Source organism: Monodelphis domestica, chromosome 3 (assembly GCF_027887165.1).
Source record: "Monodelphis domestica isolate mMonDom1 chromosome 3, mMonDom1.pri, whole genome shotgun sequence".
NCBI lineage: Eukaryota > Metazoa > Chordata > Mammalia > Didelphimorphia > Didelphidae > Monodelphis > Monodelphis domestica.
Genome location: NC_077229.1, coordinates 350,012,866 through 350,038,267, shown reverse-complemented (window position 1 = coordinate 350,038,267; position 25,402 = coordinate 350,012,866). Strand labels below are relative to the sequence as shown.

At 36.5% G+C, this 25,402-nt stretch overlaps 1 protein-coding gene across 2 annotated transcripts in view; it reads left to right on the top strand.

The window, feature by feature from the left end:
• The window catches only part of CDH6 (cadherin 6), a 202,152-nt gene that overhangs the window by 74,193 nt on the left and 102,557 nt on the right, over positions 1-25,402 (top strand). For both annotated transcript variants that reach the window (XM_056824260.1, XM_001364806.4), the window contains exon 2: positions 23,110-23,467. In XM_056824260.1, coding sequence (XP_056680238.1) covers positions 23,240-23,467 — 228 coding nt within the window. In that variant the 5' untranslated portion in view covers positions 23,110-23,239. The remainder of the gene's footprint in view (positions 1-23,109; positions 23,468-25,402) is intronic.

The window sequence follows — 25,402 nt, the reverse complement described above, 5'->3', positions numbered from 1 at the left end:
TCCTTGAAGTGTTATGTGTTAATCTTTTTTTTTCTTTTTAAACTTCTGTTCCAATTGTTACTAAACTCACTTAACCCCTCTTCTCCTTGCTCTTCCCTCTTGTTTCATTCAATCAGAAAGAAAAATAAAATATGGAATTTTTCAGGACCATGTTTCCCTCAAAGTTTATGAAACCTGAAAAGCTCGAGTTTCCTCTGAAAATAAAAGATTAGAGGGCAACATTCTTGATATTGTAGTGAGAGAACAAGTTGGCATTCAGAAAATGACACCAGCTTGACCCACATTCATTTGACTTGACTATGTCATTTCACAATAAAAATAATTATATTATAACCAAGCAACACTCTAAATTGGTGGTTCTCTCTATTACATACAAGACCAGCTCAATTTGAGTCTTTGTTCTTAAATATCTCAGAGGAATGTTAAACACTTTATTGAGACAGTTCACTGAGAAGCAGCTTTCTCCACGACAAAGAATCAACAAGTTAATCACTCAGTCTAGCTCTTTCTGGAACAAAAAGGGAAAGAGAAAAGTGAGAAAAACTATTGAGATTTTACAAAATTTTAATCCATGTTCTACAAGTTCAGTGTCATTATTCCATTGATTTTCATCACTACCCATTCCCCTCCTTCATTTTCCGAAAAGAGTAGGGACAAGTGATCCTAACACTGTCTAGTTCTACACTGTCTAGATCCTACAGTCTAGTTCTAGCTACCCCACTCCCTTCCCCATATCACACTAATGTTCATTATTTCTCAGTTGTTCTCATCCTCTGAAGAAATGGATCTTACCTTCCCCCATCTGGAAATAATAGATTTGTGTGAGCGATAGGTTATGGTCAGACTCATTTGAGAATTGTCATCTGTAATTAGGTCTAAAATTTGATGTTAGAAAATTATTAGGGAAGAAAGAATTAGCCCCTCATCTTTTTCTCATAAAATAGTTCAAGAATCTTTATTTCCCATTTTCAAGCCAACCATCCCTCCGTTTTCCTACCAAGTTTTGCTTCTGAAAGCATCAGGGGTCTCTGATCTATTGGAAATAGTGCTGTCTTTAGAATTTGCAGACTTGACTTCCGATCCTAGTTATATACATCTTATAACCTGTGTGACTTTGGGTAACTCACAGACTCTACAGCCCTCAGTTTCCTGACTCTAAAATGGGGGGGGGTGGGTTAGAGATTGCCCTTTGAGAAGACACTTCCTTCCATTTGTTTGCAAAGAGAAGGACTGTAGCATTTTCTACTAATGTGGACTATTGCATATAATGTCAGATCTTTTCAATATATTGACTGTTTTGTGGAATTTTTTCTTTATTTATTTTTGAAAAAGATCTTTGTTTTATGTGAAGCTTCTCTGTGAGAGAGTGAAAACAAACCTATGTAATTTTAAAATAAAAAATGTCAGTTAAAATCCATTTTTTTTAAATGAGGGGGTTGAACTATTTGATTTCTAAGGTCTTTTTCTAGAGGCATTCTTGACATCTGTACCTTGCTTTCCTTTGGAGAGTATAACTTAGTTTGGCTACTCTTTTTCACATAATGCTTTGAGTATTTGTATTCAAGAAGTCCATAGAAGAAACTAAGTAATAGCCATTGATGAAGTCTCTTTGGACACTGTCCTTTGACATTCCATATCAGATCTCAGGTCTGTTATTACCAGACTTCTGTAATCCAGCCCAGTTCAGGCAAGCCCACATTTGGTTTCTGGTCTCTGTATACTTTAACCTTCTTATAGGCTGAAGTTTGGCTCCTCAGGAGCATAACTTTTATTTAAGCATAATTGCTATGGAAATAACCACCTCCCTATCATTCTGTTTCACCTAAAATATTTTATAAAAATTATTATTAATGATTGAGGGGAGGGTGGTTGGACTTTATATCTATAGAAAAACTTTAAGGATTTAAAAACAAATGGAAGAGGAGGAAAGGCACCCTTGTTTCTCATTCTAGCTGAGATGGCATTTTCTAAGCCTCTTTCATTCAATAGCCATCCTAGAAAAAAAAAGTCTTGGAATGGAAACCCTGAATTTGAGTACCTTAATGCTGATCCTTAGCATCCTAATTAATGGTTACCCATGACCCAGATCATGGAGTATTGCACTACTGGCATTTCTGGTCGTTGGCTGCAATTCAATTAATTGAGACTTTTTGCTGTTGCTAAAGGAAAATGTGAAATGGGGGTATTTATAACTATGAATTCCTGTTTTTTATTTAAGGTTATCTGTAAGAAGTTTTACACCATTGACAGCAGCACTGTAGCCTCCTGGAATTATAATATAATGCTGGCATTAATAAGCTGAGGCTCAAAAATTTCACCTAAGTTTTCTCCTTGCCTTCAAAGAAGGCTTTTATGCATTTCAAAAGCAGGTGTATACTTACTTGAACAGGGAGAAAAAAATGATCATTTTATACAACTTTCTGCTCTGTTGTGGAGAAAGGACAATTAGATTACAGTCCATTAACAGTCCCAGGCTCTGCAGATGTCCCCCAGCAATAGCTAGAAATGACAATTGCTTAGAGGTCTAAAGGATGTTCTGAGTTCGTTTGCACATTCAGTGAGATTCATTTTATAATTGGCAGCTGTGCCAATTGTTATATTGGAGCACTTCAATTTCTCTATTATTACAGAAAATATATCTGAAAATATTGAGTTCTCTTACCAACTAAATTTGTAGAGACAAGGCAAAGGCACTATTGAAGTTCTATCCTTTTATTTTTCTAAAAAAATAAAATAAATGTATATGTTCATATATATATATATATTAGTTTTAATAAAAAATAAATAAAAATGGGATTTTTTCCTGTTTAAATTAATCTTTTTATTTTCCTTTCAGGTGTTCTTCTTCATCTATCTTAACTAGAAAGATTTCAGAATGTATTACTTCATAGTACAGACTAGGATTCACATGTAATGGGCACTCAATAAATACTTGTTGAATTGAATAATCAATTCATTTGTTAATTAATATATATTGATGTTTTACTCTTTGCCTTGAAATGAAATGTTGAATACAAAAATCATTTAATCTATATGGAAGGAGGAAGAGAATTTCCCCTATTTAGCCAGGCATCAGAAAAGGTGAAATTGGGGACACTTAAAGCAAATACTCCCTTGAACCTCTGAATCCTCAGAGCTCGTGTAGATGAGCAACTCGAGAAGGGGCAAAATCAGTCAAACAGCGATGTAGCAAACATTAAGTGCTAAGTGCTCTCCAAGGTACACTTTACATCTCCCTAATTCATACACATTTCTTTCCAAAACCCAAAGTACATCATTCTATTAATCATCAACTGTAATGCTCACCTTTACTATCCATGGCTTCAATTGCCAGTCCTTCGATTTTTGTGAAGAAGTTAATGACCAGATTCTTCTTATTTCCAGAATGGGTCTGCATTACAAAGCATTTTGCTTTATGCTAAACTTAGAACTGCCTATATTTGGAATGCTAGTATATTTGTTGGAGTTTGCAAGCCTCCAATCAGATGATCTTTAAAAACAAACATGATTAAGGATAAAGAATGAATAAAGGATGATAACCTAGAGCTACCTTTCAAATGAATAATTCCCTAAGTGATGGTGATGGTGATGCCTGGGATGTTTTTATTTGAGCTTTCTCGTGAAGATTTCAAAAATACTTTGCATAATTTTCCTTCTAAATTCTTACAAAGCTAATCATATTGAAATCAATTCTATCTCAATAGCTCAGTATATTATCAAGTCATTATCCTTGACTTTACAGGGAGGCAGCATATGTGAAGGAGTGGAAATTGCCTAAAATAGGAGCGAATACATGCCTTCTTATCCTGCTTTTATTATTTACTTGCCATGTGACTTTGGAGAAATCACAGCACCTGAGAGCCTCAGTTTTCTCATCTGCAAAATGGGGATAATAATAGGTTCTGAAACCTGATTATTACATCATTCATAGTAGTCTCTAGATAACTATACAGATGCAAGTATATGTGTGTGTATAGATATAGATAGATATAGCCTTCATCAGTGACAGTAGTATCATTAGAAGTGGTTATCAGTAGTAATTAAGTTATACTCAAAAGAAGTACAAAAGAAAGAGAAAACAGGGATCCTGAGAATTTTTTAAAGTAAATTGGAGAATTAGGACAAGGATCAAGAATTCAATGCTATGGACTCTGTCCTTATAGTTACATGTCATTTATTCCCTTTAAAGATTTTTTTCTTTAATTTCAAGTCATTTTATATTTGAAAACTCCCTTACATTGTTTAAGATGTGGGAAATGGGCACATTTAATATTAGCATTATATATAACACCTCAAGATTCAGATCTGGTCTATTAATGGTTCACACTAGGGAAGAAGCGAATAAATGAACAGAATTGAAAAGCCCTTCAATTGATGACTGAAGTAGTTCAACTCATATGGAGTGATTATTTTGAACAATAATTTTCCAGTGAAATTTAAAAATAATTTAGTTCCCCACTGGCCTTCATTGCTTTTCTGGTTTCCTATTGTTACTAATTGTTCTCTTGCCCTGTGATAGTCACCATTTAATTAGACATTGACCTTCTTTGACAACTGCAATAAGACTTGAGGAAGGATAAATGATATATTTTTAGTTTTCTATCCTCATCCTTCACTTACTTAAACATGTATTAATTAACTTGTTCTGGCAAGTGTTAGTAAACATTGAACAAGGGCATTGCTTTAGTGATATAATTAAAATTCTCTTTTAAAATGTTTTGCATAATACTTTATGCACAATTTGGCTCAAGTAAACAGAGGTTCTAATTAAAGTTTTTAAACGAAGCTAATCAAAACTGATAAAATGTTCAACATCCCACTGCAGCTTATAGCTAGCATCTTTCCATCCAATCCAAGTCTAATGTAATGGTCAATTGATAAGGATAAGAATGGATGAATAAATGTGTATATATCTTTATTCGTGCCTTTACCAATTTATTTGCTCAAGGAGCATAAATTAGTAAAGTTTATCTGAATTTTATCTGCAAAATGGGTCTAAAAGTAGCTGGCCATCCAGGAGATCTTCAGAGGAGAAATTAATTGTAAAACATTATGAGAGCTCTTCAAAAATGAAGTGTTACGTGAAATTGCTGAGTAAATTAGCTTCCCCCCCCCCATAATTTCATTTAATTGAGGAAATGACTTTTGCAGTTTACATTTTTACATAAATATCAGTTGCTAAGTAGCCCCCTTCTTGTGTAAGAGAGTTAATGTAGCCTCCAGGGCTAACACCAGAAGAGGAGTACAACCCTAGTTCAGTCTCCACCTCTGTAAAAAAAATTTCAAATAAAAATGGTGACAAGAATAAAATCCATTTTACTCAACCATTTTCTAGATGGACTTCAAGTGAAAAGTATGTTGAAGAAACGGTTCTGCTAGGGTGTTTGATTCTTCCACTAAAGTCTTGCTTCACTTCCTAATCATAGGTCAGACTCAAGCTGGGGACTTCCTAGATAGTTCAAGCCAGTAAAACCCAGTCTCTACAAGGTCCTCCCAGGTTGGATAGGCTTAGATTGTGGCCCTGGAAGACACAGGATGTCTGCTATGGGAGATCCAGCCTTGGTAAACTGTGAAGGGCTAATCATAAGACTGGCTGTCAAAGGTGTAAATGTCTGTTCAGGGGGGGAAAGGGTGTAAATGTTCAGTCACAACAAGGGAGGAAGACAAGGTTTTAAATTATGGAAGGATATGGGATCTGCTTCTTTGGAAGGAGTACCCACAATCACAGCTGCAGTTACAGTTTGTTTTTTAAAGTATTGAAATAAAATTTGTCTAGTTAAAGTGTGACTGTTCTGACCAATAGCTTTTACCTAAAGGTGAATTTTAAAAGAAGACCTTGTTAGCTGGAATGAATCTTTAATGAGGAGACTGTACAACACGGATTTTCTTAACATTTTTTGTGTCATGGACCCCTTTGGCAGTCTGGTGAAGCCTATTTCTAAGAATGCATATATATATTTTTTAAATACAAAAAACACATAGGGTTGCAAAGGAAAGCAATTATATTGAAATAAAGTAATTCCCACATAACCCCCTCCAAATTCAGGATTCCCTGAAATGTGTACATTGGATAGACACATTAGGAATCTGTGAACCCCAAATTAAAATCATCTATCGTAGAATGACAGTTTTGAGGGTAACAAAAATGTTATATTTAGAAGGAATCACAATGGCTATCTAGTCCAATTTATACAATCAATAGTCAGGAAACATTTATTAAGCACATACTATGTGTCAGGAGCTGTGCTAAGCACTCAGGATACAAAAAGAAGTAGAACACAGTCCTGACCCTCAAGGAGCTTACAATCTAATGGGGAAAACAACATGCATAAAAATATAAAAGAGAAATCTCCACTATAGTATACCTAACAAGCAGTTATATAGTTCATCTCTTAAACTGAGTAAAAATTGTTTTAAATTAATGGGCAATTTATTTCAAAAGAACTACTTTGGGATGATGGCAACACAATTGCTTTTTTGACTAGAGGGACCTCGTCTTCTGGCTCATGAGCTTGTAAGCAAATGCCAACTGTGGATGTGAAGGCTAGGAACAGGATCCTCATCTCCATTCGCTGTCAGTAGACTGATTTTGGGGTGTTCCCTGATGTTCCCCTCTGGTATTGTAGAATGGATAATAACCTTATTATCCTCAAGAAGTCTTCACTCTTGGTGTTCAGTTAATGGTTAATTCCTGCTATGTACAACGAGGATTGCGCTAGGTGCTAGAAAGTATAGAGGCGAAAACAAGAAAAGAGATTCAGCCCTCAAAGAACTTAGAGTCTAGTGTTAGGAGATAAAACTAGAGTCATAATAAGGCTTAAGACTTTGGTCATTGTCAGTACTTTAGCAGAGGCATCATTTGTCCTCATGCTGGTGCACAAGCTAGCATTCCCACATTTCCACAGAATCAGTTGGCTTGAGGTGTGACAAGATCCCAGCCCTCTTCCCTCTTGCTCTCCCCAATTCTGCAATCATACTGTCCTTTTCTCAGAGCTTGCCTCCCCAGATGAGTGAATCTCTGCACAACCAGTTCTCTGTGCCCTCACAGAAGCTAAATAGTGCAGTGGATAAAGCACTGTACACAGAATGGAAAAGATCTGAGTTTAAATCCATTCTGAGGCACTGTCAAACTGCATGACACTGGGCAAGTCATTTAACTCCTCAACTATAAAATGAGAATAACAATAATGCCTACCTTCCAGTGTTAATTGTAAGGATCAAATGAAATAAAGATTTGTAAAAGGATGTAGCAGGTGCTTCGTGAATAAGTGTTTCCTTGCTTTCAACTGCCCAACACAGTTTTATAGTTCTTTTTATGGTTCTAAGTTGTCCCCTAGGATGGTTGGGCCAGTTCACAGCTCCGCCAACAGTGCATGAGTGTACACATTTTTCCACATCCTCTTCATCATCATTATTTTCCTTTTCTGTCATGATAACCAATCTGACATGTGAAGTGGTACCTTAGAGTTGTTTTGTTTTATTTCTCTAATTATTAGTAATTTGAAGCATTTCTTCACATGACTATTAATACCTTTGGTTCCTTCTCAAAAATGCCCATTTACATCTTTTGTCCATTGTAAGATCGCTATGCTTTTGATAAATTAGAACTTTATCAGAGAATCTTGATATATTTCTTCCTCAGTTTCCTGTTTTCCCTCTAATTTTAGCTGTTTCATTTTTGTTTGTGTAAAAACATTTTCATTTCATGTAATCAATATGATCAATTTGACTTCCCATGTTCCTCTATCTCTCTTGTTTGATCATAAACTCTTCCCTTAGACTTATAAGAAGTAATGCTATCCACATTCAGAGGAAGAACTGTGGGAATAGAAACACAGAAGAAAAACAACTGCTTGATCATATGGGTTAATGGGGATATATTTGGGGATGTAGACTCTAAAGGATCACCTTAGTGCAATTATCAATAATATGAAAATAGGTCTTGAACAATGATACAAGTAAAACCCAGTGGAACTTAACTGAGTATCAGCTATGTGAAGTGGGGGAAAGAGAGAAGAGGGGAAGGAAAGAACATGAATCATGTAACCATGGGAAAATATTCTAAATTAATTAATTAAATTAAAATTTCCAATTAAAAAAAATAAAATCTTCCCTTAAATGTAGATTTGACAGAAATTTTTTTCCTCGTTCTCCTAATTTTTTTATGATATTCACCTTTATGTCTAAAATTTGTAGCCATTGTTTAAAAACTCTTAACTTGTGTCTTAGAATCAGTACTATGTATTGGTTCCAAGGCAAGGCAATGGAGGTTCAGTGACTTGCCCAGGATCACACAGCTAGGAAGTGTCTGAGGCCATATTTGAACCTAGGCCTGACTCTCAATCCATTGAGCCACCCAGTTGTCCCCAACTTATATCCATTATACATTTATCTCAGTATATGGTGTGGCATGTTGTTTTCTACCTAGTTTCTGCAATACTGCTTTCCAGTTTTCCCAGCAATTTTTGTCAGATGGTGAATTCTTGCCCCAATAGTTGGCTTCTTTGGGTTTATCAAATATGAGGTTGCTATGGGCATTTATTTCTGTGTATTATATACCTACTCTATTCGACTGATCAATCACTATTTCTTAACTTGTACCAAATTGTTTTATTACCACTTTGTAAGTATAGTTGGAAATTTGGTACTGCAAGGCTACTTTCTTTCCCTTTGATTTTCACTGATGCCCTTGATATTCCTAACCTTTTCTTCCTTCAGATGAATAACATCCAATTTTTTTAAAAGCAAAAGGACTAAAGCTAAATAAGTCACTTGCCCAAATATTTATGGAAAATTAGTAACAGAGCCAGCCTGAGAAGCCAAGACCTTGGATCTGTAGTTCAAGTGCTTCCAAAAGTGCAGCATCCTGTGCTATACTCCCCTCTTAAAAACTTTATAGTTATCCCACCTAAATCTTACCCTGTTAGTGGCATACAAGGGATGCTGGGAAGATATTCCCAAACCTCAAATAGCTTCCCCTCCCTACTTCATAGATTGAGATTCTTTGTTTCACTTTATCACGCTCCCTTAAATTTCAGCAATTAGGGTTTTTGCTTATTTTGTTTTATTTTGTTCCTTTTTGTATCCAAAAAACATCCTAAAAACCTGTGCAAACACCCTAGGAGGATTAAATAATGAGTCATCCTTACAGGAAAGTGTTTAATACAATCATATTGCCACCCTGACACATGGGCATTTTGAGAAAAGATGAGGGAGAGGTAATTTTAGAGCCCAGAGCTTGGGGAGAGCAAAGACAAGATGCCAAAGTGTTATAGTTGAGGTAACCAGACATCAGTTAGAGATTATTGGCTCCCTGGAAGAAGGGAAATGAAGATCGAGAAACTAGGAATGATCACAGGTTTATATCTGGAAAGCATGTTGGAAGTCATCTAGTGCAACTCTGTCATTTTATAGAGAAGTAAATGAGGCTTTCTCTTACATTTATTTTACTGAGAGGTTAAATAAGCTACCATAGCCTCATAGGAATAAGTGGCATAGAAAGAAAGACTGGCAGAAAAAGGTATCTGAGAAAAATTTGACAACTCTGTAATTTTGCTTAGGCTACAAATCCTATAAATTTAGGATTGAGGAAACAAGAAAACATGAAAATGAAGCATGTGACAGGAGGGATAAACTATTTATTCCTAAATTTCTTCATTCATAGATTCAATCACATAACTCTTCTGTTGTAGCTCTTTCATGGCTTTCTCCTAAGTGAGTTTCAGATTTCTTAATCTGGTATCCACAATTTGATTCTTTTTAGGACAAATAGGTGGAGCAGTGGATAGAATTCACTAGACTTGGAATCAAGAAGACCTGAAATCACACTACCTTCGGTAAACCTTCTGATCTCCATGCCACCTCTAACCACGTTTCACTTTTTGCCTAGAATATCCTTTTCTCCTCTTCCCCATGCTGAATTATTACCAATCCTTCAGATGCTAATTCTAAGATCACCTCATCAAGGAAGCCTTCCCAGGTTCCTTATTTGGTAATAGACTTTTGCCTCCCTACCTGCACATTCAGATATCATGTAGCACTTTTCTTTTACCTGTATTAATAATCTATCATTATAAAAGGTATCATACCCTTCCAAACTATAAGCTTCAGGAGTCTAGGTACCATATCTTACATAAACTTGAATTCCACCTCCCCCACAGTACTCAGAAGAGCATCTAAGAACAATGAGCATTTAATAAGTGTTTGACAAAATGATGTTTCACTTTATATTTTATGTTTATGATTTTCTTTGTTTCCTGTCATGCTTCAAGGGCACTGATTAACCTGAATGAGTTATTCAAGCTTCTAAAAGGGACCCAACTTATAAGCAGTCTGTAGGGTACAGTGTAGGCACAGGGAAAAGCTGACTCAATAAATTATGCACTTCTAAAACCTAAAAATAGTTCCTGCTGCTGAAAATGTCAAAAATCCATATAATAAATAGCTTGGAAAAAGCAAATTTGATAGAAAACATCTTCCCCTAAGTCTCCTTCTACACTTCTTTTCCTCATATATGTACCCAAATCCCAAACCTAGAAATCTAAAAGTATAAATGGAGAGGGGGATAGAAGGGATTGGTTGGCATTGACCAGAATCATAGGATTTTAAAGCTGGAAGGAAAATCAGAAGTTATTCATTCTAGCCCTTGACCAAAGGATGAATCTTGTCTAAAATAATCTTGATGAACTAGTCTCACCATTTTCACTTAGAAGCTTTAAGGGACATCCTGCCCTCTGGAGTCAAACAGAACAAGTAAGTCAGCAAGCATTTTTAAACATCTATGTCCTAAGCAATGTGCTAAGTGCTGGGGATGCATAGAAAGACAAAAAATAGCCACTGCTCACCAGGAACTCAGTCTAGTATGTGTTGTGGTGAGAGGGACAAAATATAAACAGTTATGTACAAACAAGAACATGTAGAATTAATTGGCGATAATATCAAAGAAAAGGCACTTTGATTAAGGAGAATTTAGAAAGGCTTCTAGCAAAGGTAAGAAGGAAGCTAGGTGACAGCAATAAAGAAAGAAAGCATTGCAGGCATGGAGGCTGCCCAGTGAAAATGTCCTGTTAGGAGATAAGAGTTATGCTAGTTACTCTGATGAGTGGAACAGCAAGCAGGTGTCATTGTGATCCAGCATCACTGGGTCCCAGAGTATATAATGGGGTGGAGGTAGGTTGGTGTTGGGTGCATTAGAATGAAAGTTAGGAAGGGATCAGGTAGGATGACTGGGAGGATGGTGGTACTCCCAACATTAATAAGAAAAGAAGGAAGAAGGGACAGTTTGGAGAGGAAAGATTATGAATTCAGTTTTGGACATGTTGAGTTTAAGATGTCTACATGACATCCAGTTCCACGTGGTTAGGGCTCTATAAGTAGATCTGAGAATCATCAGTCTAGAAATTGATAACTGAATCCATGAGAACTAATGAGTTCACCAAATTAAATCATATAATAGGAGAAGAGAGAAGAGAAGAAAGACCATGATAGATCGCCACGGGATACCTTGGGGGTTAGCCACATAACAGACCTTCAGTTACTTAGAAAGTATTCTCCGGTTATTTCTTTTCTCCAGGCTAAAACTGCCTAATTCCTTCAATCAGTGTTTATATGGTGTGGTTCCAAGTATTTTGTCATCCTGGTTGCCCTTCTCCATATGAGCTATAATTCCTCAGTCACCTTTCTGAAACACAGCACCTATAAGACAAATTACTCTGTGTGATCTGAGTTTTTGTCTTAGCTGTGGTATAACAGTTTATATCTGGGGGACATGATAATCCCTCATTTTAATATACCAGATCAGCTTTTTTCAGCACCTCCTTCAACAAATACTTTAAATATGCAAATATTTACTGAGTGCCTGCTGGGTGCAAGACACTATGCTAGGCGCAGTGACACATTTTTGTCTTTGTTTTCATTAATACAGTATGTCGAACATAATTTCAAGGCAAATATAATGTTGCGGAAATAAGTCATTTGGAAGCACATCAGTTTTCAAACAGATTGGCATATTATCCACAAATAGAAGCATTTACAAAGAAATCTGGCTCAAGTACATGGTTGTGTTGCCATCCCAACCCACTGGCAAAAAGAAAATGCTCCATGGTGAGAGATGCCAGTGTTGTGTGACACATTTCAATAAAGCTGATTATGGACATAAAGCTGCACCAATTTCACTCAACAATGACTTTGACATTTACTGAGAAATAGTAGGCTTTAGAGGTAAAGGTTTCATGTGAAATATCCACCAAAACATGAAAATTGGCTCCTGATGTCACAACATCTGAGGAAGAAGGTCAAATCAGGTAATGATTGGCAATGACATGTTTCCATGGGCTCATTTTTATTCGAAGCAGCTGGTAACTTATTCAAAACACAGAAGGTCTTTGTGAGATCAGAAAATGATCTTGAGAAAAACCTGATTAGGTATAAAACTTTTTAGATGGAATAGCTTACCCTTTTCTTGAAGATTTACCTTAACTAGTATTTCCACTTGTATCAAAATGCCTGCAGATCTACATTCTTCCTCATTCTATTTAATATATTATGGGGGTATTTCATATCTCTGATCTTCTTCTTTTATTTCACAGTTCTTTGATCTTCTCCTTTTAACTATGAACTCTCTTCCTGCTTAAGAAGTCCTGTGATTTTTATCAGTACGGTTAGTATTGCCGTTAATGCAGTTCACAACATGATATGGAGAAAGAGAGTGCAGCACAGTGGGAAAAGTCCTGAATTTGGAGTCTAGGAATGTAGGTTAGAATCATATATCTGCTACTTACACCGCTGTGACCTTGGACAAATCACGTCCCTACCTTAGGGTTCCCTATCTGTTAAATGGGGAGTACAAACAGTAACTAATATCTCTTCTAGCTCTAAATCTGTGATCCTGGCAGTTTACTGAGTTTCTGGGATGAGGAAAAAAAAAATCATGACTTCATGGCCAATCTCCTATGATAATACCCTTTGCTTATGGGCTGGGAGTAGGAGGATTTCAGGGTTTGGGAAGATGAACTCATGGTGGATATCAAGCTCATGAATCATTAAAGTGATACAGGAAGGACATGATTTCGATTCTCACAGATAACTGTGTTCTGTCTCCATTGAAGATACATACAGCGTGAGAAAATGGGCCAAGAATTAAGGGATTTAACTTAAATATTATAATAATAGCAACAATCCACATTAACATAATATTTTACTATACATCATATTCTCACAACAATGCAGTGAGTCTGTAATGCACATATTTTTCTCCCTATTTGATAGTTGGGGCAATTGAGGCTTATTCATGGTCACACAGCTAGTTCCTAAATGTGACAGGTCATGAAACCAGACCTTTTGGCTTCAGGTCCTGTGCTTTTTCTGCCTCAGTGGATTAGATAGCAACATTTGGGAGACACCCCTAAGCTGGAAATAGTTCAGGTATTGCTTAATTAACATTAACTAAATGCGTGTTGTGGAGAGAACACTATACTAGGAATTATGGACAGAGTTTTATGCAAAAAAATCTATATTGCCTCTACCCTTAAGCACTTTGTAATCTAGTTGAGAGATCAGAATAATGTAACCATTAACAGTATTATACAAATTGAGTACATTTGGTATTCTTAGAGAATCACTGCAGTAAAGTATTTTAAAATGGAAATTAGAGTTAGAACTGGGTTTCTAAGATTTAGACCTGGAAATGACATTACAGATCACCTCTCATTTTACAGATGAAAAAATTGAATCCAAGAGACATTAAGTGACTTACTCAGGTCACTTAGTGGAAGAGCTGGAATATGAACCCAAGGTCTTTGCCTTCACATCCAATGCTCTTTCCACTACATCACTGCCTTGAATTTGATTAGTGGTCCTATGATATACTAACCATGTGACCACAGACAACTCATTTCCGTCCTCTGAACCTGATTGCTGACCTGTAAGACAGGTTTTATAGGGTTATTGTGAGGATTAAATGTACTAAGTCATGTAAAAGTGATTCATAAGTTATTATATCACTATATAAATGTGAGCTGCTGTTAATAGCAGAACAATCAGTCTGGTGAGGTAAATCCAGAAAGCTTCTGAGGTGAGTTTGGAGCCAGGAGCCAGTGGAGTGGGAGGGTGGACTTGATGACAGTCCTTTTTCTATCATGTCAATGTCTCAGTGAGTCTGAGGAGGAGGATCAAAACCTGGCCAGAATTTCATCAATAAATCTTAGAGATTTGCCAGTGACATAGTGATAAGGTGATTTATTTATAGTTAGACTGCAGTTAAGTGTTAGAAGAAGAATTTGAACCTAGTACTTTCTGATTCCAAATTCAGCACTTTCTCCACTATTCCACTGTCTATTTTTACATTAATTCATCAATAATTGTAGCAATGACATACCAAAGACTCATAAAGTCATGCTTGACATTTTGGTGAATAGGTCATTTTGGAGTTGAGAGATGTATGGAGTTGTTAATTTTGCACTGCTATTTTTTTCTGTGCGAGTGCTATTTACTTTAGTTATATATGGCTTTGGCATGTCTCATAACTAGTTTTAATCTTTTCCCATGCTAATATTGATAGACTAGACAACATCCATTGGACTTTTATTTGCCACAGTATTTCTGATGAGGAATGGATATCTGAAATGGCAACATCCCTTTAAAAATGTAAAGTTCTAGAGGAAAATCTGTGGGAGTAGAAACACAGAAGAAAAACAACTGCTTGATCACAAGTGTCAATGGGAATATGATTGGGATTATAAACCCTAAATGATTTATGTAAATATCAATAATATGGAAATAGATCTTGACCAATGACACATATAAAACCCAGTGGAATTGTGTGTCAGATATGGGAGGGGGTTGGGAGGAGGGGAGGGAAAGAACATGATTTTTGTAATCCTGGAAAAATGCTCTAAGTTAATCAATTAAATAAAATTTTTTAAAAAGAACCAGGATTTAAAAAAAAAAGGAAAAGTGGAGAACAATGGATGTGGTATAATGCATATATTTTCACATGTTATCTTGGTTAATTGTATTTATTTTCTCTGTTTTTTTTCCTTTGTTATAATGAAAGATTCACTGAGTGAGGATGTTTGTTAAAATTACAAAAAAAATATTTTAAAATACTTTAAAGCTAAATAACTATATTAGGCAGGGGAAAAGTGAATAGTTGAATTGATTTAGTTGACTTAAAATATAGATACTTTATTGGCAAGGTAAAATGTATCCAGGGGTTTGCAATTTATCCATGATTAAAGTCCTCAAACACTTTAAAAAAATAAAAATGTGAAGATCTATTCTGAATTCAACATGTTGATTGTAAAAGTCTTATACTATAAAGCAAAGATAGTTGAAGCAGTCTCTGATTTTTTTTTTTTACTCATGACCAACACTGGTTCAGATTTTTAGAGTTGGCAACTGCATCTATACCTGATACTCTACAAATGAATTTTGATTTTTACAGTCATCAAGCAATCAACAAATGTTTATTGGTCACCTACTAGGTGAACAACATTACAGTAGTTCTTATAAATAAGAATGAATTTTTAAAAACCAGTAGGTTTTTAACCATTAGGATCTTTCTAAATATTTAATCTATAGAATAAAAAAGCAAATAGCACAATTATCTGATTATGTTCATATTAAATTTGTAAAATGTGAACATTTTCATAAAACTCCAACATTTTCATAAACTCCCTTGTAGCTCTCTCTCCCTCCCTCCCTTTCTCCTTCCCATCTACCCTCTTTCCCTTTCTCCCAAGCTCTCTTTTTCTCAGTCTCTCTCTCTCCACCTTGCTTTTCTCACTCCATCTTTCCCATGAATCCTCAATGTCTCTTTCACTGGCTCTGTGCTTACAACATGCTCAGTTCTAAGAGACAGAGTCAAAAAATATTTGTTAGGTACCTACTATGTGACTGATATTAGACTAAGCATTGAAGTTACAAAGAAAAAGCCACAAGACTGTCCCTGCCCTCTGGGACTCACAATCTTGGTGTGGTCATCATATAAAAGAACAATTGAGGGGAAGGTTGAAGAAAGAGTAGCCAGTGAGGATGATGAAGAGCTCTTCCCTGTGGAGGAAATGATGACATTAATGTCCTCTTCATGTCCTCCTTAAATAGTGAATGATCTAGAAGGATCTCTCCAATGTCCAGCCTTCACCTTCTCTAAGGAGAAGAAGGGAAGGATATCAGGCAGAAAGTGCTGAGGAGGTATGAGTTTCAGAGTTGGGGTAATCTTGCGGGATAATCAGTTTCTGGAGATTATAAAGTCCAAAGGAGCAGCTGGATAGGAAATGATTAGGGAAAATTTCCCCCAAAACTGGGCTCAGGGGTAATCCTTCCCTTGACTCTTCTAACATATCCAGCTATCACTTTATCTTTCACTTTACTTTTGCCACCATTTAAAAAAAGTTGCCTGTAGTTGGCACCTCCTCTCTTCACCCTCCTTCGGTTAACCCCTGCTCTCATCACTCTACTGAATATTAGCTCTCTTAAAAACCACAAATTATTTAATTGCCTAGTAATGCCCTTTTCTTCCTAACCTCCTTGACTTTAGCAGATTGCAACACTGCTGTGTTCTAAGTATTCTCTCATACCTTGTCTTTTGAGGCACCATACCCTCCTGGTTTTCCCACTATCTTTTTAACTGTACCCATATGTGTTTAAGGACAGAGAATTTCCAATAAGGTAACACTTCCATTTGGAGTATAATTACTGTTTTTCTTATAGGGAAATGAAACCTGACTCTTAGCAACTTTCATTCATTGGCTAGGTACAAGCAAAATAAGTGTCAACATTACTATAGGTCACTTGAGAGATCCAGTTAATTTGAGGCTCCAAGCCAAGAAAATTGCTACTGTTTTATCTGTTGTTGCCAAGACTAATTGGGGGAGAAAATTGGTGAAAAGTAAGAATGCTAGCACATTTATAAAGAAAATAGAATTTTATTACTTTACTGTTTCTCATATCAGGATGGTAAAGATCATTCATTTGTTCTTTCAATGAATCAATGTGTTTATTAAACACCTTTTCTGTGGCACGCACTCTTCTAGGCAGTTGGAAAACAAAGACCAAAACAAAAAAGGTTATTTCTTTCAAATAATTTACATTTTATTAGGGGAGATAATATGGACACACATAAGTATATATAAAATATATCCATATTATTTTAGGATAATCTGGAAAAAGAGAAGCACTAAGCACTGGCAGCTGGAAAATTAGGAAGAACCCCAACTAGATGATAGTTGAGTTAAGCTTTGAAAGAAACTAAGAATTCTAACAGATAGAACTGAGGAGGAAGAGGTACATTCCATGAATAGGGGACAGCCTATGGAAAAACATGCAAAGGAAATGAAAATTTATATGTAAGGAAGAGAGAGAAGGTCAGTTTGACTGGAAGAACAGGAAAAAAGTAATAGAGAATAAGGGTGAAAAGGTACATTGAAGCCAAGTTGAAAAGGGCTTTAAATACCTTAATTTTTAAATTCTTACCTTATAGAAATTCTCAGAGAATCTCCTTCTAGCTTTCAATCTGTAATGCTATAGCCCTGTGATCTGTTTTATTAAATAGCTTAAGCTTGTTTTTAAATTAGCATATCAAATGTTCATATGCTAAATATTCCTTCAAAAGTGCTTAAGGGACTTTCCAAAATAGTTTGTTCTCTTATTATTTAACATCTTACACAATAATCTTATTTATATTATTAATTTTCACATATCACTAAAGGGTTTGATCATCAAAGATTTTTAGTTTTTCAAAAGAAATAACTCAACTTTTTATGAAATTTTGTAAATTCATAATTAGGGAAGCCTGAATTATAGTAGGATCCACATTTCTTCAGGGGATATGTTCCAAGACCTGTGTGGATAGTTGAAACTACAGATATAAGCATACACCTGCTGACCACCATATATATGTACCCTTTCTCTCTGCTTCTGTCCCTTGGCTTGGCATTCATGACCTGCTACCAGCACTGCCAAAAAAAAAAAGAAAAGGAAAAGGAATGAAAGTGTTGACAGAGAGACCTGCTGAGGCAGACCTTAACTGCAGACTAATTTCAGTTACTTTGGTTTGATGGCAGATAACTGAAACCACAGAAAGCAAAATAGCAGATAAGGGGGTATAATGATATATTGCCTAGTGTAATGTTGATATATAATCACAAGTAAAAGCATTCTGGGCTAACGTTGCCCTAAAGTTCATCATTTTTAAATGGGACTCAGGTTATACATCCTTCTTATGACTGAAATATTCACAGCATGATATATATACATCTATCTGTCTTAACTGGATTAACCGATTTCATAATAGTTTCAGAGAACACAAGAAATACAGGCAACTCTCCTAAAACCCAGATTATTATGAAAATAAAACCAAGAAAAAAAAAGTTGAAATGAGAATATATATTCAATTTTTAATATGCATAACTTTCAGATATGACAGTGTGTATTTTAATATTTTAAATGTATTTTTAAACCCTTACCTTCCATCCTAGAATCAATTCTGTGTATCATTTCCAAGGTAGAAGAGCCATAAGCTTTAAGCAACTTGCCCAGAGTCACACAACTAGGAAGTGTCTGACGGCAAATTTGAACCCAGGACCTCTCATCTCTAGGGCTGGTTCTCAATCCAGAGTCACCTAGCTGCCCCCAGGGGTTCACATATTGATATTATCTGTATTTCTGGAGAATGCCTAGGAAGAAGGAAAAAGGATGTGATGTGACTTGGTGGTTTTTTCTTTTGTTTAAAAAAAAAGACCTCTCTTTAAAGTAAACATGTACTGTCTACTTATATCAGAGGCCAAGCCTTTCCTTTGAAAGTCCAGTCTCTATTGTGGAAGAGGCATGAATGCAAAGGACAGAAGCTGAAGATGGGTCATCTGTCAATAAAAGGAAGATTCCATTTGGAATGTGACTGGGAAACAGTTGGAGGCAAGAGCCAACTGCTTGGCTGGATTTCAAGGTCTTTGGGGTGATGGTGTTGACCCTGAAGGAAGAAGCTGGTTTTATCTCTGGGACTTGGGATAATCAAGTTGGAGGTAGTCTAACTGATTTGAAGGCAGAAGAAAAGAAGTACAATAGTCCTTCTCTGTTTCATGCTAGTGACTGAATTGCCATTTCTCTCAATATTCTCCAACCCAACACTCACTGTAGAGAATAGGGAAATCCTATCCCTCTTACCTCCATCCTCCACCCTTGTCTTGTCTTCCCCAAATAAACCCCTTGTTTGACAAAGAAGATTAAGAACTCTTTCACTGAAACCTCAAAGCTCACACTGAATGACTTGAAGGAGACTGAAAAGGGAGGAGGGGAGACTGACAGGCTTCTGAAGAGGGAGGTATAAACGGGAGGAGGTTAGGCAAAAAGAAGAAACTACCTGATCCATCAGTTATCTAGTATCCATCAAATATACCCTCAAATATCATCTATTACACTATTTATACCTTTACTTCTTTACATTGAGGTCTAGTTTCCTGCTTTTTTCTTGAAATGAGCTGCTTCCTATATGAATGGGATTTGGAAAGGCTGCTCTATATCATTAGCTTGTCCAGAATTAAAAACTTTGCACACACATTTTGAAATTTCAGTGTAGTATGTGTCCTTTCTTTCCTTCTAAAAATATTCCTTTACCTCATCATCCAGCAACTGTAAAGGATCCTGCTCCTAATCTGATCACCATTTAAGATGAATATTCTCCTACTTAGGAAGACATAAATTTTGAGCTATTTATGCAATTCATAGTAAGTGAGACAAATTCTTACACTTTATAATTCTAAGAGTAATAATATAGACTTTTCACATATGTGCTTCTTGAAAAAAGTCATAGGATACCACATTCTTTTCCCAACTGAAACTGGGATTCCTAATTTTTTAACCTGGAGATAATCATTAAAACAAATGAAGAGGGGGCAGCTGGGTAGCTCAGTGGATTGAGAACCAGGCCTAGAGATGGGAGGTCCTGGGTTCAAATGTGGCCTTAGACACTTTCCAGTTGTGTGACCCTGGGCAAGTCACTTGACCTCCATTGCCTAGCCCTTACTACTCTTCTGCATTGGAGGCAATACACAGTATTGACTCCATGACAGAAGGTAAGGGTTTAAAAAAAATGAAGAATTGTTTTACATGTGCAAATTACAAATGATCTTGTACTTCTGCAATATTTATTGTTATTTATGGTCCCTTCATTTAGACCAGAGGTCCTTAACCATTTTTTGCATGTGTCACAGGTCCTTTTGGCAGTTTCATGAAGTCTATGGATCCTGTCTCAGAATTATTTTAAAGGTATAAAGTAAAATAAAATGCACAGCATTACCAAGGAAACCAATTATATTGAAATGAGTTATCAAAATATTAAAAGGATAAGTTTTCAGACTCTTGGTTAAAAACTTTTCATTTATACCATTATTGTAGCATTTCAAGACATTTGCTGTTTTTTCCCCTTTTGGGGATGTTTAGTACTGTTAATGAATTATATGGTGAAATTTCTACAGCAGTGAAAAAGTAATTAGAGAATTGATTCATTAGGATAATGTGCATATTTCTATTCTCAAGAATTCATCTTTTTGCATAATACTGTATACTTACATTTCTGCAGCTTTTAGAGAAGTTTAAAATTGAGAGAATGGGTATCCCAGAATTTGTCTAACCTGATCTGTATTCTATTGCTGGAAATATTAAAGTTACGGTCTAGAAATATAGTACAAATAAACAGTGCTTGATTTAAGTTCTCCTATCCATTATTTTAATCGTTTCCACTATAGAATTTATTCGAATAACCCCTAACACTCAGCTTTCAACACTGAGTTACTGGTTAACATGCCACAGCATCATTGGGATGTTCCTGCATATTTAGACAGAATGACCTTAATTTGGATTGCACTTAGGGCACATTTTTCCTGAAAGAAAAAAATCCACCCGCAAACACTTTATATTTTATATCTGTGATATTACAGAAGAGCTAATATTGAACATCTGAGCAGCACCAGATTGCATAATTTACACAAAACACCCACGGGTATAGATTTTCCTTTAAACTGCCCTTTATGATTTTGCCTTTTAAAACAGCTGACAGGGCCATTCCCCATGTCACTCTTTCCCTGCCAGCACCATAGGGGATACATTGGATGCAGTGCACATATCTAATTCTTCACCACAGGATCTTTCTATGCAGATAATTAAGAGTGTGGGAAACATAAGGGAAGTGTGATTTCCTGTATCTGAACCCTCAGATATAGTTGAACCTGTACTATGGGAAAGAAAGAAAAAGGGGGGAGAGAGAGATATATGAGTGGGCTTTTCTCCACGCACACCTCATCCGTATGCCACGAAGGAAAAGAGAGAAGCTGCTCATTATCTAATGGATCATCAATCATGCTGTACCTGTACCAAAAGCCAAGCTAAGGGCAAGAGTCCTGTTCGCTGGCCCCGAGCCAAGAGTGTTAATTGTCACCGTATCCATTTATTCACCTGTGGAATTTCCAACTTCCCCAGCCTGCTGTCAGGAAGAAGTATGATAATGAAATGAAGGTTCAAAAATGCTGAGTACCATAAAGTGCCCATTTCTATCTCAACAGAAAGTATCTACCAAGCCAGATGAGAGGTGGCTATCAATTTCACTGATGCAAAAGGTAGTTACAGTGGCACCTCCTGGTAACAGTAGCAAGAGCCAAGTGTGCAAATCTCGCTGGGGATGGGGAGGGGGCGGGGGGAGAGAGGAGAGATCGAAACAAAATGCTGATCTGTGAATAGAAAATGTGTTCATTGCCTTGTTGGAAATGACATAACTGGTTAACTGTTATTGTGTTCTGCTTTAGGAAGCACTTGGAATCCTTTTTTGTTGTTGTTTAAACAGATTCATTCCATTATCAAGTAATCAGATAAAGAAGTTAATGATATGGTTTTATGTCCTCAGATTGTTACTGAGAAATGCAGACTAGGGGTAGCAAGAGAATATGTGTAGGCATTGTTTTAATTGCTCAGATTGGTAAACCAATTTGTAGCAGATGTGCAGAGTAGCACGGGCCCAGGATCTGCAAAAATACTTGTCTGAGCCTGAAGGAAATCATGACATGAAAAAAACTTAAGACTGTTTTTTAAAATAAAAATGTAATCCCTTACCTGAACTACAGGCTATGTGGAAAGAGCCACAGACTAGGAAATCAGGAGACCTAAATTCTAGACCTGGTTCTCCCGTTCATTCTCACTGTGTGTCTGGGTTAGGTAGAGAAGTGCCGAATCTCATAATTGAATGGGACCCCCAAAGCTCTCCATCTCCTCCAAACCATATCTGATCAAGAGACTCTTCTCAACTAAGTGGTCATTCAGCCTTTCCTTAATAACTTTCAGTTGTCTGCTGTTTCGCAAGGAAACCTATTCAGAATTATCTGTCCCTCTGAACATTTGCTTTCTCTTCCTTAAGAGGAAAAGGATGGACTAGATGATCCTTCCAGCCCCAAGATTCTATAACTCCCTGATTCATAGTTCCATTCCTCATAAGGTTCTTGGAAGCTCACTGCCCTCACAGTGAAAATGAGGCATGTACAAAAGTTCCATGAAAGCTCAATGGGCAAGTAGAAAATTGCCACCTTGATTTCTTAAAAGTATCCAGTTGAAAGAAGTCAGTTCACTACACTGTTTCATAACATAAGTCATGATGGAAGCTGAGTTTTAATCAAATGGACTATATTGCAATTGTCCAAGATATTCATGTAGTTGGACTTGTGCAGGAAAAGGGAAATGCAAAGAGAACTAAGAACATCCAGATTCATTTCCTTTAACCAGATCTCAGCCCACCCTTGGAGATGTGAAAGAGTTAGTAAAATAAATCCATTGTGACACTTTGTCCTATATCAAAGCTATTACTTAAACAGGGGGTTTTAAGTAATAGAAAGTGAAAAAGAAAGCAGCTTCCTCCTACCCAATGCACATTCCATTTAGTATGTTCAAAGGCCACTTTCTGCCTTTCCAGATTGATAGCAGACTTTTTTCTTCGGGTTGGGGGGGGGGGAGTTTGGGGGTTGAAGAAAGGAAAGGCTATTCCATTTTCTGTTCTACTTTTCTAGTTTATTTGCTGTAACACTGAATTTTAAGTATCTCTAAAAATGCTTGATATGTTATTATTCTTTCCAGATATCCTCCGAGACCTAAGCAACGAACACTAAGGAAGAAGGGAGGAATGAGGCTGGATACAGTGCAGTAAAACTGAGCACTTTAAGGACAGGAAAGGCACTACAACTGAACCCTGCTTTGTGCAATCATAATGAGAACTTACCATTACTTCTTGCTGCTTTTTTTGGTTGGTCAGCCCTACCAAAGTTTCTCAAGCCCCTTCTCTAAGAGGACTAGTGGCTTTCCAGAGAAGAAAAAGGCACTGGAGCTATCTGGAAATAGCAAGAATGAGCTTAATCGAGCAAAAAGGAGCTGGATGTGGAATCAGTTCTTCCTCTTGGAGGAATACACAGGATCCGATTATCAGTATGTTGGCAAGGTAGGATTCCTTTGCACACTTTTACTTTCTGATTTTAAAAGCCTGAAGAAGTCACTTCTCATAAATAGCCAGGGAGGATATGAGCCTCTGTACACTCAGAATTGTTGCTTATCTGGTAAGACTTTTTTCACATGAGTAGTTTCGGGTAAGAAGACTGTAGCAAGAAGCTGAGAAATGTTAACAAAGAATAGAGGAAAATGCTCTCGTCAAAATGAAACGCCCACAACCATCCGCATCGGATTATCATAAATCCTTTAATTTTTACCTTCACATGAAAAATGCAGTCCAGTTATGCTATAAAGCAAGATGCATTAAAAATAGTGTGATGGTGATTAGGCTTTTGCTATCTGAGGGATGGAAAGTTTCATTTTCTCACTGTGAAAGCCAACAGTCTAAGCTTAGCGCATTGCCTGTCAGCTCCAAATTAACTATTTCCTAGTAACTCTATCATTCCCCGCTCTCCTCCTAATCATTTAGAAGAGTAATTTAGCCTTTCACTGCATTATCACATTCGGCAAAGGTTAGGTGGTGGGATCTTTTGCCCCAAGAAGCTTTCAAAAGCAGTAACATTAAAATCCTCTTTCTAAATTGTGGCCAAGTACACAGAAAAACCTATGTAAAGATGGTGTTTGCAAGTCTTATCTGATCACTTTATTGACCCAGAAGTGTATTGGAGGTTTTGTTTATTTCTTTACAGTAACCCCTGCAGAGCTGCCAGCGCTGAGTCAGGGAAATGAGGCTTGGTTATGTCCTCAGCCTGAGCCTCACAGAAATTAAATTGTCAGCTACATTCTTGGCACAGAATTTTCTGTAGCAAGTGAAGATATAAGAGACAGAAAGGTTTGATTCTTTAGGGATAATGATACTGTCAGGAACAAAAAAAAAAGCCATCCTTTCAGCTCTAGAGATGAGAAAGTGGACATGGATACAGCAAATAGGAGACTTTAAAAGATGCGATCTTTATAGACAAGTTTGATTATCACCACCTTTTCAAACATTTCTTCTAAGAAAGCTTGTAAATAAGATGAATGCTACTCATTCTAAGAGCTTCCAGTGTTCACTAGGAGACTTTCACACATATTTGAAGTGGAGTGTCAGAACTCACACCTTAGTAAATGATAAAATATCTCAGAAGAGAGAAAGGGGTACCTTACATTGTTTGCCCTACATCCGAGTATCTCCTGTTTTCAGTGAAGAAAAAGTCCTCAATGGCTCCGTCTGAGGCTTCTGGTCTTTGTTCCAAGGCTCTGAATTATTAATGGGGAACAATGTTTGAGAGGAAATATTCAATAGAAGGGTGAGGTAAGGCCCAGGGCTCTGAGGAACTAGTTCCCCCCCCCCCCATTTACTGTGAATCTCAGAAGTAATGGTGCCCTGAAGAAAAATCTTAATTTCTTTATTCCTCTGTCCCTTTTCTCTCCGAAATTTGAGTAGTTCTAAGTTTATAGACTTCTTGTGAGGATAGTTGATATAAAAATGATTATATAGCATTTTGTAAAATGTAAAAGTGCTTTATTAGTGTTAAGTACTTACAACAGATGGTGCTTTTTATTCAGCATCCCTAAATCCTTCCTCAATAATGTGCTTTAACGCTATGCTTCTGAAATTCTGTTTGTGCATTGTAGCAACAATTCTGTCATAATTTTAATAAGGAAGGGCCAGGATATTTCTGGATGTCGGAATCGACTGGAAGAAGTTGTGTAAGAGGCATTGAAGAAAATTGGGATTAGTCAATAGCCTTGATACTTTATAGCAAAGTTCCAGAAATTATGCTTTCTGAAGAAGCCTTCTTAAATGTACCTATAGGCAAAGAACGAGCAATATATGCACTCCATAAAGCCCTGTGTGGGTCACTTATAAATAAGTGCATTCAAGAAGAAGAATGGAATTTATAGATATCAATCTAAAAGAAGGCATTTTGTCATTTCTTTTCAC